The following is a 17,667-nucleotide window of genomic DNA, read 5'->3' on the forward strand; positions in this document are numbered from 1 at the left end:
CTGACAGTGTCTTTAGAGCACTTAACTAAAAGCTACTTTTGCAATACTGCAGTTGCCATCACTAGGGAGGCTTTCTGGAGCCAAAGGCAGCTCAGTCTAGCTTTGCTTTTATCTCTCTCTCTCCCCCTCCCCAGCTTTGCTCTGGGAGGACTCTTTGGGAAGCCACTTTTCCCTTGGCCTCCCTCCTGCCTTCCTTGCACCCAACAGCTCCTAAACCATCCCAGTGGTTCGCACCAGGCCCACACTAGGGAGGAACTCCCACGCACAGTACTGAGGTCCTTTCCACTTCTTTGTGCTTTAAATGCTTCTAAGTCTCCTGGTATTAAATTGCCCTCCCCAGGAGCAGCAGGGATTTTTGGTAGCATCCCTGCACCTGCAGCCAGAGAACACAGCACAGGGAGCAGATTCTACCATCCCAGCCAAGCCCTTTGGGCAGAGCCAAACTCCAACTTTCCCCAGCAGCCCTGGCTCACTAAGTCAAGCTCAGGATCAGGATGGACAGAAAAGGAGAACCATCCCCTGCAGATCCCAGGCTGAGTATGAGGGGGCTATGTCTGTGTCCTCTCAAGCTTCATCATTCACCTCCACAAGCTGGTAAAAATACTGCAGAGGGCCTGTCATCCTTGCAGCAGGGATGCAAGGTCTGTGATGTGCAGTCCATGTGCCTGGAGACACTTGTAGCTCAGAGGCCAGCAGTAAAGGAGGAGGAGGAGGGGAGGCATGGCTGTGGAATTCCTCAGGCCCCGTGGTTGCCCTGCCATGGGTACCCAGGCCAGCCAGCTTTCCTGCTGCTGTCCGAGCTCCCAGGCACAGGAAAAGCCCTACTGAGGGCACAGCCTGTGCAAAAGCAGGTTTGGCACTGGGAAAGAATGGAGCATTTCCAGAACAGATTAAATCTTCCAAGACTTTGAGCTGCCAGTTTGAAGAAGCCTACGCATTTTGCAAGTTTTTAGAGTCTTAGGACTTGGTCTAATTTAAGCAAATTGGCACATCCTGAGCACTAGAGAGAGATCCTTCTGCTAAGTTTTGTCCTCTGCAGCAAAGCATAAGGAAGAGAGAATTGCTCAATATAGTGTTTGGGGGAAGAAAATGTTTGCATGGGCAGAGCAGCATTTCTTTTTTTTCCCAAAGCTGAGACGGTGGGGCTTTTCATTACTCTCTCAGCAGTGGCCACTCTACATGGAAAGTTTCATTCTGAATGGCTAAAGTCTGGCAAAGCACCAAGCAGCTGAGACAGACTCTAAAATAGTGGAAAGTCGTGGGCAGGCTCAACAGCAGGCACTGCCTTTAACTCACAGCCCTTGACTGCATCAGGCATCCGGATGAGCATGTGTAGGATAGGAGGATCTGCTGGAGAAACAGCATCTGGGAACTTTTCCCTCTCCTTGTCTTAACTAAGGGTTGCACAGGGATGGAAAGCAGCTTACAGGCTCCGGGGTTTGTGTGGGAATTGTCACTTCCATGTAACATCTGCAGTTCCCAGCACAAGAGAAATGTGCAGCTGGACCTGAGGCAGCCAGCACGAGGTGGGGCTGGAGAAAGCCCTGTCGTCACATACAGGCTGGTGGTGCTTGTCTTCTGACCTTTAATGGTGCATCTTGATGATCTTAGATGTCTTCTCCAGCCTAAATGATGCTGTGATCCTGTGACTGTTACAGGAGCAAATCCAGCACATGTGTGTTCGTGGGGCTCTGCAGGAGGATTATTTCTTCCCATATTCCATGTATCTGCCAGCCCTCTAATCTTGTAGACAGACACTGAAGCTGCTGAGCTGGCTACAAAGGGTGGAATTTTCAGCCCCACACACAGCTGGATTTAGTTTGCTACCACAGGGAGATCTCCTCTACGAACCTGAACACACAGGTCCAGGCTGAGGCCATCAAGTGCTGCAGCTGGCATATGGCTGAAACCTCTGCAAGCAGGGACTTTTCTGTATTTTACAAGCTCTTTTTAGAAGCCATTTTTAAAAGCTGTTGGCCATTTCCACACAGGTACCTGCAAACCAAGATATGGAGCTTTTCCCCTGGGAAGGGAGGGAGAGGTGCTGGCCAAGGCTGAGCCCATGGCAGGCACCCTGCCCAGCAAAGCCATCACAAAGCGTTCAAGTGGTTATTCCACTCTCACGTTTCTCTTGGCCACTTGGTTCCTCTTATTTTAGCTTTGTTTGAACAATCTCCTTGGTAACTGGAGACAGAAGCAGAGTTTTTTCACGCTCCTCATCGGATTTGTTTCCTGCCTATCTCAGCACTGGGAGGGATCCTTGGCAAACCTGTGTTTGCTTTTTTGTTCCCACCACAGGCTTTAACCCCACGGATCACTGGGGACCTCAGGATATCTGGTGTCTCTTTCAAAGGGTTTTTGTGCACAGGGTTTCAGCTGAGAGGGATGACTTAGTTTATTTGGCAGTGAACAGGTGGTGTGTCAGTCACAGTGTGAATGGTGACTCTTGAAGCTGCCTACATGCTCCTGACCTCCAGAGTGTCCAGCAGCAGGGAAGCTCCACTGGAATGGCTCTTGTCAGGATGCTGCAGCCATCAGAGTGGCAAAACCCTTCAGCAGGGGCAGGAAATGGCTCCTTGCTGCAGCAGCACCCTCTACCCAGGTCTCACAGCCCTGCCTGAGGACACTGGGGTCCTTCAGTCTTTTTGGAGCAGTTTCTGTGAGGTAAGGGCATTAACCCTGGCAATTCCTAAAGACCTGGAGGTGTTTGAAAAGGCAGGGGAAAAATCACATCTGAGCTGATACACTTTTTTCATCTCAGCTCTGGAGATGGAAGTCATTGAAAAACAACAAACCAAACAACTACCAAGCTGTCTGAAGATTTGCTGGGCTGGAGACAAAGAACCCTACTGCTGGTACTCAACCCTAGCACGTGCTTTTCCTTGGCCAGAGCCATCCCCAAAGGATAAAAATAGCAGTGTGAATACACAAAGCAGCACCTTTAGTGCAGACTTGAGATTTTGGGGTCATCTGTTGACTTAATGGTCCAAGCAGTGTCCCTTCTTAAGGCAGCGTTGTCCCAGCAGCAGCCCCTCTCTGGGGATGGCTGAATACTTTGTGGGGCATTGTCTGAGCTTGCTGTCCTTATCCCTTGATGGAAAGGACAAGAATGCAGGATCTGCATCACCTCCCTGCAGGGCCTTCCTTGTAGCATAGTGACAGCAAGGCAAGGCACTGGGGTGTAGCTCTCAGCTTGGGTGTTGGTCTTCAGAAATGAGCACCCCTGACCTTCCAAGCCTGTATAATGGCAGCATTTCCTGTGCTGGTACCCAGACACTCCATGTCTTTTATACCATGAGGTAACCTCTGATACTGTCCCAGCACGGGGGACTTGCCAAAGGGAGTCTGGACCAGGGGTGAACTCTGCATCCAGTCACTTAAAATGCTAAATTGTGAGCGTTCCACAGAACCCTGGCAGAGGGTAGCTGACAACTTCTTCTAACGAAAGTTCAGTGTGAGTCTACTGTCCAAGTCTTGAAATGCATCCCTCACATCCTTCACTGGGCAAGGGATGATAAATGCAGAGATGGCCAAGTGTTTATTCCTGCCACACCATCAGGAGCCTTTGGTCCTGCTGCTGGGTCACCACGCCAAGCGTGTCAGAGGAGGGTCTGCAAAAGCAGGGCCTGATCTTTGGGGACAGCCATCAAATAAGAGGAGTCAGACTCATGCCTGGCTGAGCACGGAGCTGAAATGACAATGGATGCTGCTCTTGAAAGCAGACCTGCACTTTCTGTATTGATGTTTGCTGTTCGAACTTTTGTGGCATGCCCTCTGCTGTCACTGAGCATTTCTCATCTTCTCCTTCTTTTCCCATGTACAGCTGCTTTTCCAGCAGCAGAGCTGGCTGTCAGCAGCCCTGGCAGAGTGGCAGGGCACAATCAAGACTTCTTATCAAGTGTCTTCCCAAATAAGAAGGGAAATTCTCCTTTGGCCAGAAACCCGGGCAAGCAGGAATTGAAATGTGCCTTCCCTGGGAGAGGAACACTGTAAGGATTGACACAAAGTCTTGCTGTAGTGGCAGTGCTGGAGCACTTCATGCACAGCACATATATTTTGGGCTTCCTTGAATCCTGATTCCTGGTGCTGAAGCCATGCTGTTAGACATTGACCTATTATTTCTGGTGGTCCCCACTGTTTTGTTTAGTCAGGTTTAACTCAGCAAAGTTTGCTAAATGATTTACAGAACTGCAGAAATGCCCTTTTTCGCTGGCAGTTGCTCATTGAAATTCATTTTGTGGAGGCCAAAAGCCATATAAATAAGAGTGGTGTCTTCTGTTTGAGGAGCATTGTCATGGCAACTATCCAGGTGCACATGGGGAAGAGCAACTGATATTTATTTGAAAGGTGAAAGCAATTATTGTCATGAGGGGGAACCTGGCTGCAAAGAAAAGCTGGATGTGTATTTGGGTGCAAGAAGCAATTGTGTGCCAAGTTTCTGTCTCCTTATTTACCTGCCTGGACTACCCCCAGCCTGACTGCCCAGCCAGCTCAGTCAAGAGAAAATCCCAGGAAGGCAGACTAGGGGAAGTGCCAGATTTGGCTCCTAACCCTGTAGGCTTAGAAGTGGGATTTGCAGCTGTTACACCGAGCAAGGATGTTGGGCTGGGCTGAGCCCTGGGCAGTCAATCCCTTGCTTGCAGCACAGGCTGGATTTTTCAGGACTAAGGCAGTTTTCAGCTGGCATGGACAGAGCTGTGCACAGCCAGGGGAGATGTTATTTCTACTCTGTCAGCTTTCCTAGGTACCTTAAGTAATTGCTGCTGGGGGTGTTTTTGATCAAATTCACATCAAATGTGTTTTCCCTCCTGTCGTCAGTGGAATTGCACTCTTTGTGCAAGCTGTCCTTGGAGCTGCAGACACCGATCTAGAGGGGTCTCTCCTGTTTGATCCCTCAGGGATCCTGCCTTCAGCAGGCACTCTGGGAGCTGCCAGGGCTGTGGATCCTGATCACTAGACATGCATGGCAATGAGACTGGGAAAAAGCAGGAAAACAGCTTTGTCCTGGTGCCCGCACACCCAGAGCCATGGAAGAGGAGGCCACAGCTGTGGAGACATTTGAGCGTGACCGAAGGCTCAGGCACTGGTTTGGGGCAGATCAAGAGAATCTCATTCATCTTCATCCAGCTGGTCCCTTGCAAGATACGACACTGGCAGATGGATGAAGAAGTGCATTAGTCAGAGCACAGAATTCACAGTCACATCAGAGCAAACATTGAGGATTTGCCAGAAAAACATTTCTGATCTGACAAATCCTTCTCAATATGGTCTTCCTAGGAGGAGAGTCGAGCAGCATTCAGTCTGGCATGTGAAATCATCTTACCTGGCAATCGTTGCTCCTAAAAAGTATTTTCTGAGACACTGAGCATCAGCTGGGCCTGTCAGCTCCCAACTATTCGAGCAGCAACAGCCCTCAGTCTTCCTGTCTCTGCAGACCACCTCTCATGCCTTGTGTTTGTGCCAGGCCAAGGAGGAGCAGGCTGGATCTTTTTCCGGGATTTTCCTGGTAGCGATGCTCTGGAGCAGGACGGTGTTATGTATTTGAGCCGTATGTTGTCATTTAAACTCAGCACATCCCGAGGCCAGGGGAGCAGCTGGTTTGTGCAGACATGGAAATGACAACACAGCCCTGCAGTCTGACTGATTCAGGAGACCTTGGGGAAAGAGGCGGAGGGCATGCAAGAAAATGAGGGTAGCCAGATGAATTTTTGCTCAGAGGTGGGGGGAAGGTATAGAGGGACCATTTCCACTTCCCCCTCCCCTTGTTTGTGGTGTCCAGGCTGGTTTGCTCAATGGTTTTGGGAGGCACTGGAGTGTGAAGCCCCATGCAGACCTGGGCTGCTGGGCCAGCAAACCAAGCTGCCACATCAGATCAGCTCACATCCATACTTCCCAAAGCGTGCGTCATGCTTTGTTTCAGGCAGGTTTTCCTTTTCCCTCCCTGTCATGTTTGCGGTGCGCTGCAGGCAAAATTTTCATTAAGTACAGACATTTTGTGTCAGCAGGGCTTGTTTTGGCAAAGGGTCCTGCATGGGTGACTCATGGGACATCTTACACAGATGGGAGCCCATGGCAGGGACAGAAACCCCGATGAACCCTCTCCTTTGCCAGAGATCACTGCTGAACAGCTGAAAGCACGTGTGGCACAAGGTCTTTCACATAATCTGGTGTGAAATTATTTGGCCCTCTTCTGTCCCTCAGGAAGGTTTGTCCCTGTGCTGGCTGAGCAGGTGTCACGTTGCCCTCACCGGTGTCCCCCACCGCACACACGTCCTGTGGCTGGGACAAACACCTCCACCACGGACCTGGGTGTCTCTCTGTACGTGAGGCTGCCACCTCCTCACCAGAAGGTGCAATTTTGTTGTCAACTGATGAAAGAAAAGCTCCCTTTTCTTCACCTCCTTTTCTTCCCAGCAACAAGCAACTTCCTTCCTCGAGTATCTGTCGGGAATTTGAGCAGGAAAGCTGCTCTTGGTGGTTGGTTCCAACCATGCCCAGGGGTCTGGTCCAGGCTCCTCACTGTGATGTGGCCCTGCCCTCTGGCTCAGGTGGTGGTGGTGATGATGATGATGATGATGATGATGATGATGATGATGATGATGGTGATGATGATGATGATGATTTGGGAGTTTTCTTGCCCCGAAGCCCCTCTGCACAGGCACTGCCCCGTGCGCTGTGTGAGCCTGGGAGCTTCCCAAGCCACGTGCCTCTCTCATGGCAAGCTCTAAGTTCAGCTAATTAGATGACTGGGCTGACAGGCAGACGTGTGAGAAATCAGTGTGGCAGGGTTCTGTGGGAGCCTGGGAGCTCGTGCTAGGACAGGCAGCACTGATGGATGTGGCTTTGCAGTGTCACCTCCAGCACACGTGTCCCTCATGGCTATTCCCTGGCTGAAACTGATGGCCCTCTTGGGTGGGAAGTGCTGGTCTCTTGGGGCATCAGCGCTGGCAGCACCAGGCTTAGGCAGCACAGCCCACCCTGACTGCCCAGCCTGGATGTTGTAGCTGTGAATCTGCAGCTGAACATCCTCCAAGCCACTCCTGCAGCTCTCCTGGGCAATCAGTGGAAGCTGGCTGGGTGACAAGCTGCAGAAGTGCATCATTCCCTCTGTTGATTCAGGAACAAGTGTCTGTGCAGACAGCAGCAGCGTGCCACGTTCTCCTGGGCAAGCTTGTTACCGACTGCTCTGACAGCTGGTTGTGTGTTTGCTGTTTTCCTGGCCCACTGGAGACACCACTGCTGTCTGTGTGCAGAGCTTCTTGGCCGTTCCAGCTCTGGCATGACCATGGTTCTGAAAGAGAGCTGAGGCAATGAGTGACATCTCTGCTCCTGGAGATCTGGCCCTGCCAAGAGGTGGCCTGGATGGGCTGATGTCCCCTGTCCTCCAGCATGTCCTACTGAATCTTTCCAGAGCTGGCTGCCTCCAGGCTCCCGGGGTCCTTGCAATGCTGGTTGCTTGTCTGAGCCAGGAGAGGGGTTTCTGCCATTTCAATGAGCTAACAGCGCACTGTAGGTTGGGAATGGCAGGATTTTTGCAAATATACTTAGGATTTCCACGGGTGTGTCATGACTGCGCAGATATTTGGGTTCAAAAGGAATGCAAAGGTCCATGGAGATCCTCACCAATCATTCCTGATGCCATTTGATCCCTTGAGGGAAAAGGCCAGTGCAGACAGGAGAGCTGGCAGTTCCAGATCTTTATATCTTCGACCTGTGCTGCACTCATTTTCTCTCTTGTGGTCAAAAAAAACACATAGAGAAATATTTTGCTGTTGATCTCTGTACTGCTCCTGTCACCCTGTGCCAGACTGTTGTAGCTCATTACATATACACCTGTCCCTGCACACTCCTGGCATTGCTCTCAGAGTGCCTTTCCCAGCTGGCATTTTGCTCTAAGCTTTGCTTCTCCTCTTGTCCTGCTTTTGCCATCGTACATTGGTGTGATGGAGATCAGGCATGTCTAACAATAGCCTGTGTCATTTTCACATCCTTGCTGTTTCTCAAACACCATTAGGAGGTAATCCTTTCCTCCAGGGTTGCAGTCTCATCCCAGGGACAAATTTGCCTCAGCAATTTTTGCTGATTGGAAATCCACCCAGAGAGCAGACTTTCCATTTTTTCTGCCTATCCATTTTCCCAGCAGCCTTGTGCAGCAGAAACAGCAGCAGCAGCACACAAGTCTACCCAACACAGGGCACTTGCTCACGCCCTGGAATGATCACTTGGAAAACTGCATAACACCACCACCTCCTGGCAGTGGCACTTAAAGTCCAGTTATTCTGCTTTATTCTGTGAAGTCCTATTGTATCTAAGCATCCTATTGTATCCTGGTGTATCTAAGCATCAGAGGTTTTCTTTTTTTTTTTTAATTGGCGCACAGATTTATTTTTGTAAGGGAGAATTATTTTGTGGGCCCTTGAGGAGTGCCACACTTGACAAGCCAGAGTACACCCAGAGGAAGTTTATGTCTTGATGACTCTGCTGCCATCAGAATTTAAGAAGGCACCTCTCTTAATTAACTTTCCTGGGGGGGGTTTCCTGCATTAGGCCAGGATGCAGTGTACATTTTAATGGGAGCTGTCAGGAAAATTATTGATTTTGTTAGTAATGTTTCTGAAATTGTGCCATTCTGGTAATTCTATCAGGTTCTCTTTGAAAGCTTAACTGAGAGCATTTTTATATCCTTCATTAGTTTTTTTAATACATGATAATTTCCCCTAACTCAACAATGCAAAGCAAGATCAGCTGCCTGCTTGGAAACCATTTTTCCTATGTACAAACCTATTGCTGCAATAATTACAAACTGAACAAATTATTACAGATATTAATTATAAAATACAATTACACTGAGCCGCGCTGCATTGTTGCACTTTTCACAGCCATCACTTGCTCTTGAGTAAATGGTTTCATTAAAAGCATGAAGGGCAAACTTAATACACTTCTGACTCACAGCAAACAGCACAAGAAATCATCCTGGCTGTTCCTCCGAGTGCTTGAGGTGTTACCCTGAATGAGTAGAAAATGTTGCCTCTGCTGCCAAATACTTGTCAGCTTAGCAGAGGGGCTCTGGGTGGCCAGTGCAGATGTGCAGGGAGAGGAGAAGGCCAGAAACCACGGCAGTGTGGCCTCAATTTCACTCCCCTAGAGCGTGGCTTTCTTCCATGTTTATGGTTTTCAGTGCTGGGACCTGCCAGGAGCAGCAGAACCTCCTTCATCATATCTTGGAGCAGCCTTGGGGCTGCTCAGCTTGTGCTGGGTGCTCGTGGAGAGTGCAGAGGAGCCGGGCTGGGGTGGGAAGCATTTCCTCAAAGGACAGGGCATCAGGCTTGGGCAGGGGAAAGCTGGCTTGGGTAAAAGCATTCACAGGAGGGCAGTGCTGTCAGGTGAGTGCAGGGGGAGAGCAAACCCAGCCAGAAGCAAACACAGGGCTACAATCACTGCCTTGGCTTTTTGGTTTGTGCTGTTACTTGTCTGGGTTAAGATGAGAGCAGGAGGAGGTCCTGTCCCCACAGCAGTGCCAGGACAGTGAGCAGAGCCTCCAGGAGGAGCAGAGGCTGCTGGATTTCTGTCTGTGTTGTCTTTGCAATGGCTTTGCACTGCAGGCAGCACCAGAGGAGCACAGGTTCACCACCCATGTTTGTACCCCAGGTTTGGTCACCTCCTGGTGAGCAGCTTTCAGCCAGCTGCTTCTGTGAGTCCCTGAAAAGAGCTGAAACACCCCTGTGCTGGTTTTCTTCCTCTGGAAGAGCAATTTTTACATCACTGGGTGGCTCAAGGAGCAAATCTCTCTCCTAGTGGCTGCAGACTCCTGTGAGGCTTTCAGCTTTGGTGGTGTGTGCTTGTGGTTGCGCTCTGAGAGTGACTCTGCCTTCAGACCTGTCCTGATAATGTTCCCAGGGGCAAATTCAGCAACCCCTGGGTGATGTGAGAGGGCATTGCTGCTCAGCTCTCTAGTGGGAGAGGACTAAACCTGGGAGGCTTGGGAAAGGTGCTGCTTGGAAAGTAAAATTTAAGAAGTAAAATCCCACAGTCAGTGAAGCTTTCCAGGTGCCTGCCCTAACCAGAAAGGCTATTTTCCCTTTGCATTCCCTTCACAGAAAAAGTCCTAACTCCAGCATCCCTTTCAAGCTCGTAAATCAGAGCCTCCAAAGCCCAAACTGAGCAGCTGATCATGGTGTTGTTCATGAATCTGCAGAGCCTGGGGAGACAGAGCCTGTTCCATGCCCAAGCTTGAGCAGTGCATCACGCTTCCAGGAGCTTGGTCTGTGCTGGTTCCCAGTGTTTGTGCCCATGCAAGGTGTGCCAGCTGCCAAGGGGCTGATCTATGCCACAGGTTTTTGGAAAGGGACATGTCTTGCCAAGACATCTCTGGGGAAGGTTGGCCCAGCCTGGCCATGCCAGTGAGGATGGCACCTGCAGGCTGTTGGTGCTCTGTGGTCCGTGCCCATCCCGAGGCAAGCTTGGCCCATTGGCTCCTGCCCTTTGCTTTTGACTGTGCTGTCCCTCCAGCCTGTGCCACCAAAACCCCTGTTTTCTGTCCACAGCCCCCTTTTCCTGCTCTTTTCACCTTCCTCCTCTGCCTTCTTCTCCTTCTCCTATTCTGCTCCCTGTTTCTCCTCCTCCTTTTTCCCCCCTTACTCTTGAATCTCTATTTCTTCTTCTCTGTTCCAGCAAAACGATATCAATCAAGGTGATAGATGATGAGGAGTATGAGAAAAACAAGACCTTCTACCTAGAGATCGGGGAGCCCCGGCTGGTGGAGATGAGTGAGAAGAAAGGTGGGGGATGTGCTCCGGGGCTGAGCCCCGCCTGTGTGTCCCTGTCTGGCTCACTCATGTCTGGCACCTGCAACACCAGCTCGCATCCCCGGTGCCTATGGAAAAGGGCAGGAGCAAGGCCACAGCGTCCCCCCAGCACAGCCTGTCCCAGGCCACCGGGCAGGTGCTGGGGATGCTCCTGCCCTTGCCCATATGCCCAGGGGGGATGTGCAGCCCCTTCCCCAGCCAACCATCTCACCACAGCACCCGGACCTGACCTGCATGTGTGTGCGATGCCAATCATGTGTTTGCCTTTGTCTTGTGTTCCCACAGGAAATTCATTACCCTTAGGGTCCTTGACCGTGAGGAGTATGAGAAAGAGTGCAGTTTCTTCCTTGTGCTTGGGGACCCGGTGTGGCTACGACGAGGAGTGAAAGGTGTGAGAGTAACACCAGACCAGCTCTCGAGGCGCTGCCGCTTTCTCTGTGTCTCCCTACTCTCACACTCCTTTCTCCTCGCACTCTGGCTCCTGGCCCTTTTGCCCTCCCTCCTCTGAAGCTTGGCCGCTGCACCTTTTTGCTCTGTTTCCTTTCCTCTTTCGCTTGGAGAGGACTCCATCCCACCCCAGGAGCGAGGAGTGCTCCTGGCAGCGCCCCGGGGCACCCGGGCAGGGGACAGGCAGCGTCCCCAGCCCCCAGAGACATTTTGGGAGCGCTGCCCCTGCTGCTCTTCATTTAATCAGAGAGAACATCCGGCCTCGACAAGTGAAAAGGGCAATGCTGTATCATTTTTATCAGAAGATAAAACAGCTTTCACTTGAGATAAAATGCATGGCCAGAGCAGTAATTTTAGCTTTTTTATGCTGGCACTAGGATCCAGAAATAGACAAAAATCACAGCCCAAGTAGGTAATATCATGAGATGCAATCAGTTTAGGTAAATCAGGTTATGCTCAAATGAAGTTTCATGGCTCTGCATTGGATAATAGCTTCTCATAGGAATAATAAAAACAATTTCCTCTTTCATCACATTTCTAAACCAAATGCCAAACTTTCCAAAAAGACAGAGTTCACCTATTTTCCCATGGGGTTTTTTTTCTGCTAGAAAATTAAATGAAGATTCATGGCACACTACTGGTGGCTGAGCAAGAAGCACTTTTAGAGTTATTTAAGAGAGGGACCATTATTAAAACCTTTGCAGAAGATTTGGTCTGTCTGCTGTGGAGCTGCTTTCTAGTTTCTGGGGCATCAGCTCTCCCTCCAGCAGGCATTAGGCTGTAATATTTATTTGATAGAACAGTGAGGGCTCTCAGTGGTCGCCACGCTGAGTGGGAACATGCCACGTTCCTCTTCAGCTCAGGTGCTAAGTCAGCTGCATTGTCCCCTCCATCAGCTTCCCTGCTGGAGGTGACTGCCTAACCAAAGCTGGGCTAAAAACACAGACACTGGCATGACTCAGGCACTGCAGGTGGGGTCTGTGTCATTAAATGGAGCTGGTGGCATCTGTGGAGCATGGACAGTACAGCCAGGGTAAAGTTACACGTGGACAACTCAACTCAGCAGCTCCAGCCTTGCCCACAGGGGCCAGTGTGGGCTCAGCCTTGCGAGTCCAGCAGGAGCAAACATGCTCTCCAGATCCAAGGTTTTAAAACCAGCTCTGGAGATCCCAGCTGAAATTTTTGTCTAAAAATAAAAAGAAAAGGAAAAAAATTTCTTATCTTCCTGGTCACTAAGATAACTGGGGAAACCTGAGAGAAGATCAGGCTTGCCAGCTTGCTAAGTGGAAGGCAAGACAAAACTTAAAGGACTATTTAAAGCAGCTATTTGCTGCTTTGGCCATGCAATTTTAAATTTTTTTTTCTTTTCTTTTAAACTTGTTTCCTTGTACTTGGTTTGGTACAAGAAGCAGCGAGGCAGGAGGAGCAGTGTGCTCAGAGACACAAGGACGTCTCTGAAATGTCACCCTGGGCTGTGGTGGGGCCCAAGATCCACCAGGGCACTAAGGGAGAGGCTTTTTCTTTCATTTTGGAGATCTAAAATGTTGAGCAACAAGACCCTTGAGCCAAGCCTTGCCACAGACTTTACTTGTCTCGTTTTCTATGCCAAAAGTGCTGCTGCTGCCGGAGCCATTGCTCCCCATCAGGCAGCTGGAGGAGGTCAAAGCCAGTAGCTGCTGCACATGGGACATCTTGTGTCCCCCCCGGGGCAGAACTGCCTCTGAGACCAATGGAAGATCTTGCACATACAATTCAAAGGGGAAAAATGAATTTTTTGGAGTGTGTCTTTTAATCCCATATCCACCCCATGTTTGCAGTGGTTTTTATTTTAAATCCACAATCCCATGAAACATTTCTGTTTAGCGTCTTTCTCTTAACACTAATGGTATCCTGCAGCTTTACAGATCTGAAATCTGTGCCCTGGGATCTGGTGTCTTTCTGTGGATATCCCTTTTGATTTCATTTTTCATTTACTTTTCTTCTTCTGTGTTTGTCTCTGTCTCCTTCACAGCCCTGTTGTTGAATGAGCTTGGTAAGCGCATTCATTTTTCCTTTCCATTTTTCTGGTTTGCCTGTCTTTGGAGGACAATCGATTTTGCTTGATGTTTTTCTTTGCTCACAGCATTCTCTTTTAGGGTGGTCAGCACTGTTTAAGTGAGCTCAGGTACCTAATGCCCCATCTTCCCTTTGAATAGAGCCCCCAAGTCACCAAGATTAAGAGGTGGTGCAAGGAGCATTTTTGGGAGGGGGTGGTGCTGTTACAGGCAGAGTAAACCTGCTAGCACCCCGAGATACAAACCTGTGCCATGCAAATGAACCCATCACCTCTAAACTGGTGTGCAAAACAGGATTTCCTGGCAACTGAGGGATGCTTGTAGCTGGCAGGGAAGCTGGCCAGTCCTTTTTGAAGGGAAAGTACAAACTTTTCTTCCTGTCTTGGGGAGACTTAGAGGCTAAACAGCCTTTGAATTTCCTTGCTGGCCACCTCCAGGATGGGGCAGGTGGGCAGTGGGCACCCTCGTTCCCCAGGCACCCATAGCCCCAGGGCAGGCTTCACCCCTTCCACAGCATATATCAGACACAAGGGGTGGCAGCTCGCAGATGTGGGCTGAAAAGCCTGTGTGCAGGTCTCCCCACACTGTCCCTGGGGTGTGTGTTGGGGAGCAGACCCCATGTCCACAGTGGGGAGGGGAAGGGCCACCATGTCCGTGTTGATGTGCAAATGCTAATGCTCATTTATTCTCTCTCTCTCTCTCCCCCTTTTTCTCATTTTTGGTTTCATCTAGGTGGCTTCACCATCACAGGTATGGATTTGTACTCTTCCCCTGTCCCCCTGTTCCTTTCTCTTAATGGCCATATGCTCACGCTGCTCTTTCCTCTTGGTTTCCTCTTTGCTTTTGTTCTGTCCTGGAGGGAAACTCTGGAAGGGTAAGAAGGCGCTGAGCCGCGGCCCGCCCGGCCGGTCCCGCTAACACCGTGTCCTCTCACAGAGTGCTCTGCCTGCCACACACGCCTAACCCGCCTTGGGGAGGGTGACCTGTCACCCCCGAAGCCACCACAGCCCCTCTCCATGTCTTGGAGCAGGGTGGGCTTCTCCTTTTGGTCCAGGTGTCCCCGCCCTGCGCGCAGGGATGGCTCCTCTGGCATGAGCCAGCCCAGCTTCCCTCCTTCAGCCGAACAACGTGGCATGAGAAGGTCCTGGGTCCCACACATTGTTCCTCAGGAGCCCTGGAAACATAGATTCAGATTTAGGAGTGGGTCTAAGGTGGGCCTCTTTGGCCTGCAGCAGGAGAAGGGCTTTCCCTCAGCTCCGTGCCCCCTGAGCAGACAAGGGCAGCCAGCAAGGGAGCAGCATTAACCCCGTGTGACATAAGAATGGAGTTTACTAACTGCACGGGGACAGCTTGTAGAGTGTGTGCAGTCCCCCCTGCTGATCTCCTGCTGATCACTTTAATAGGCAAACCTGTCTTCAGGAAGGTCCAGGCTAGAGATCATCCTCTTCCTTGCACCGTGGTCTCCATCCAAGGTACCTGTGGTGTGGCACCATGTCAGTCTCCCGTGGACTGACTGGGGTGTGTGCCTGCTGACAGATTAACTCAGTCCTTTTCAGCCCTGATGTTCTCCTGCCCATCGCTCAGGTGGACTGGAGGGGAGTTCACTGGGGTCTGCACAAGGGACGGTGACAAAGGGCGTGCTGCCTGCAGTCCCCATGCCCCACTGTCATCTGTGGAGGTGCAGACCTGCTTCACTGGTCTTGTAGTCCCTCTTTTAGGGACTGCTGCTTCCTCTTTAGGGTTTGGAGCCAGGCATTGGCCTGTGGATGGCTTCTTACATCTGTGCTCTTCCCTCCAGCCCCGCCATCACAGCAGGCATTGGCTGCAGCCCCCTCTCCAAGGCAAAGCCGGGCTTGGAGGGAGGCAGAGCCAAGATTTCATCTGTGCTCAGCCCAGGGGCTGCTGTCAGAGCTCTCTTGCTGTGACGGGCTGGTGGAGCTGCCCTGACTGTACCTCAGTGCGGGCCTGGAGTTGGGGAATGGAGCAGCCTTAGTGCTGATCTTTCCCCTTCCAGCAGCCCTGTGGGACAGGCAGAATTACTGAGCAATAAGCTGTTCCCCAACCCCAGGATGAGCAGGACTCCTCCTGAGGCTGGATGAGTTGCAGACCTCTTGGTAGCATTGCATACAACTATCCTTGTCTGTTGCTCCATGAACTCCTTCTCCACTGTTCTGTCGCTCACGCTCCCACCCAGAGGCCTCCCGACCTCCCCCTCTGACAGGAGCCAGACCCAGAGCGACCAGCTGGGTGGTTCACCCCCGGCTCTTTGCTTTGCAGAGGAGAATGAAGAAAAGCAGCCACTGACCAGCAAGGAGGAGGAAGAGCGCCGGATCGCAGAGATGGGGCGCCCAGTCCTGGGGGAGCACACCAAACTCGAGATCATCATTGAGGAATCCTACGAGTTCAAGGTACTGTTCACATCCTGCAGCCCTGTTCTTCTTCCCCACCACCACACTCCTTTTGTTAGGGCAGGTGTGGAGGAGGGAGGATATCTGTAGGACGGTGTGGAGGAGGGAGGATATCTGTAGGAAGGTGCAGAGGAGGGAGGATATCTGTAGGAAGGTGTGGAGGAGGGAGGATATCTGTAGGAAGGTGTACAGGAGGGAGGATATCTGTAGGAAGGTGTGGAGGAGGGAGGATATCTGTAGGAAGGTGTGGAGGAGGGAGGATATCTGTAGGAAGGTGTACAGGAGGGAGGATATCTGTAGGAAGGTGTACAGGAGGGAGGATATCTGTAGGAAGGTGTGGAGGAGGGAGGATATCTGTAGGAAGGTGTGGAGGAGGGAGGATATCTGTAGGAAGGTGTACAGGAGGGAGGATATCTGTAGGAAGGTGTGGAGGAGGGAGGATATCTGTAGGGAGGTGTAGAGGAGGGAGGATATCTGTAGGAAGGTGTGGAGGAGGGAGGATATCTGTAGGGAGGTGTAGAGGAGGGAGGATATCTGTAGGAAGGTGTGGAGGAGGGAGGATATCTGTAGGACGGTGTGGAGGAGGGAGGATATCTGTAGGAAGGTGTACAGGAGGGAGGATATCTGTAGGAAGGTGTGGAGGAGGGAGGATAGCTGTAGGAAGGTGTGGAGGAGGGAGCACTGGGAGGCACACATTGATGGTACTGGGGCAAAGCGAGGCATTGCATGGAATCACACAGGAAACAGGAACTGGGGTCCCAAATGCTGCAGGTTGCTTTAAAATGTGACCCTGTTCTCACAGTGAGTTCTACACGCTGGTGCTACTTACAGGAGCCTTGAGTGAGCCCCAGGCCTGGCACTCCCAGTGCAAAGGGCTGATAACCCCAAATGCAAGTAAGGGTTGTGCAGCTCAGCTGCCCTGAATGCATAGGCCAGGCCAAGAGCTGAAAACTGGCCATTTCATTATCTTTTCAAATTTTCTGTAGTATAAAACTATAACAGGGCACCCTTACTGTGGCTCTGGGATGGTTCAAACTCCCATCCATGAGCAGGTTTCCAAAGGTCTTTTTTAGCAGCAGCGAAAGGAATTGCAAGTACTTACATTTGGGTCTCTTGAGCTTAAAACCTGCTGAGCTTGTTCCATAAACACATGGCCATCAGCAGTGGCACTGGTGGGCTTTAGCCAAGTGTCTGCAGCCCCTGATTCTCTGCTCTGCCTCTCCATCCACAGAACACGGTGGACAAGCTCATTAAGAAGACGAACCTGGCCCTGGTGGTTGGCACAAACAGCTGGAGGGAGCAGTTCATTGAGGCCATTACTGTCAGCGCGGGTGAGTTTGGGCCACAGCTCAGGTGAATTACGATCACCCTCGCTCGCAGCTCGGCTTGGCTGCATCAGCAAGGCAGACTGTAGTGGAGCAGCAGGAGGCAGAGCAGGTGGCAGAGTTATTTACAGCGTCTGCATAAACAAGGCAGCTGATTAAAGCCTTTTGTGAGGGCACCTCGCCTCGTGTGTAGGAAACCTTCTGCGTGAAGCGTGTCTGTAGCACCAGGCAGAGCAACACCTTGGCTGGTAGCAGACGGCAGAGGGGAAAAAGTCAGTTCAGTGGGAGAGATCTGGGAGGTGAGCACAGTGTGGAAATGCAGAGAGGCATAAATGAGGCTGGTGTGAAGCAACAGTGCTCCCCTTCCCTGGTTCTCCCTGTACCTCTGCGGTGAGGACAACGCAGTAGTGAGGGTGCAAAGCCTCACTGTGAGCCAAAATGTTCCCTTGACACGCCCTGCTTTCTGGAACTCCTGCCATTCCAGCCAGCTGTGGCTGGAGGATTGGGCTGCAGCCCAATAGCTGCAGCAGCACATCGTGTCTGTGGTTGAACCAGATCCTGTGCGATCTTACCTTCCCTCCCTTGGAGAATTGCTTTTCCCTCAAATGCCTTGTGGTACCATTCTCGC

The 17,667-nt window shown here is 51.1% G+C and overlaps 1 protein-coding gene across 10 annotated transcripts in view; it reads left to right on the forward strand.

Moving 5' to 3' along the window:
• The window catches only part of SLC8A1 (solute carrier family 8 member A1), a 103,575-nt gene that overhangs the window by 78,145 nt on the left and 7,763 nt on the right, over positions 1-17,667 (forward strand). For 3 of the 10 annotated variants that reach the window (XM_072927685.1, XM_030269290.4, XM_072927686.1), the window contains 7 exons: positions 10,672-10,778; positions 13,264-13,284; positions 14,039-14,056; positions 14,166-14,180; positions 14,710-14,778; positions 15,584-15,714; positions 16,946-17,045. In XM_072927685.1, the coding sequence (XP_072783786.1) occupies positions 10,672-10,778; positions 13,264-13,284; positions 14,039-14,056; positions 14,166-14,180; positions 14,710-14,778; positions 15,584-15,714; positions 16,946-17,045 (461 nt within the window). Of the gene's footprint in view, positions 1-10,671; positions 10,779-11,090; positions 11,195-13,263; positions 13,285-14,038; positions 14,057-14,165; positions 14,181-14,709; positions 14,779-15,583; positions 15,715-16,945; positions 17,046-17,667 lie in introns of all 10 variants that reach the window. The other 7 variants (XM_072927682.1, XM_072927683.1, XM_072927684.1 and 4 more) reach the window with 7 other exon arrangements.

This window comes from Taeniopygia guttata, chromosome 3 (assembly GCF_048771995.1).
Source record: "Taeniopygia guttata chromosome 3, bTaeGut7.mat, whole genome shotgun sequence".
Taxonomy (NCBI): domain Eukaryota; kingdom Metazoa; phylum Chordata; class Aves; order Passeriformes; family Estrildidae; genus Taeniopygia; species Taeniopygia guttata.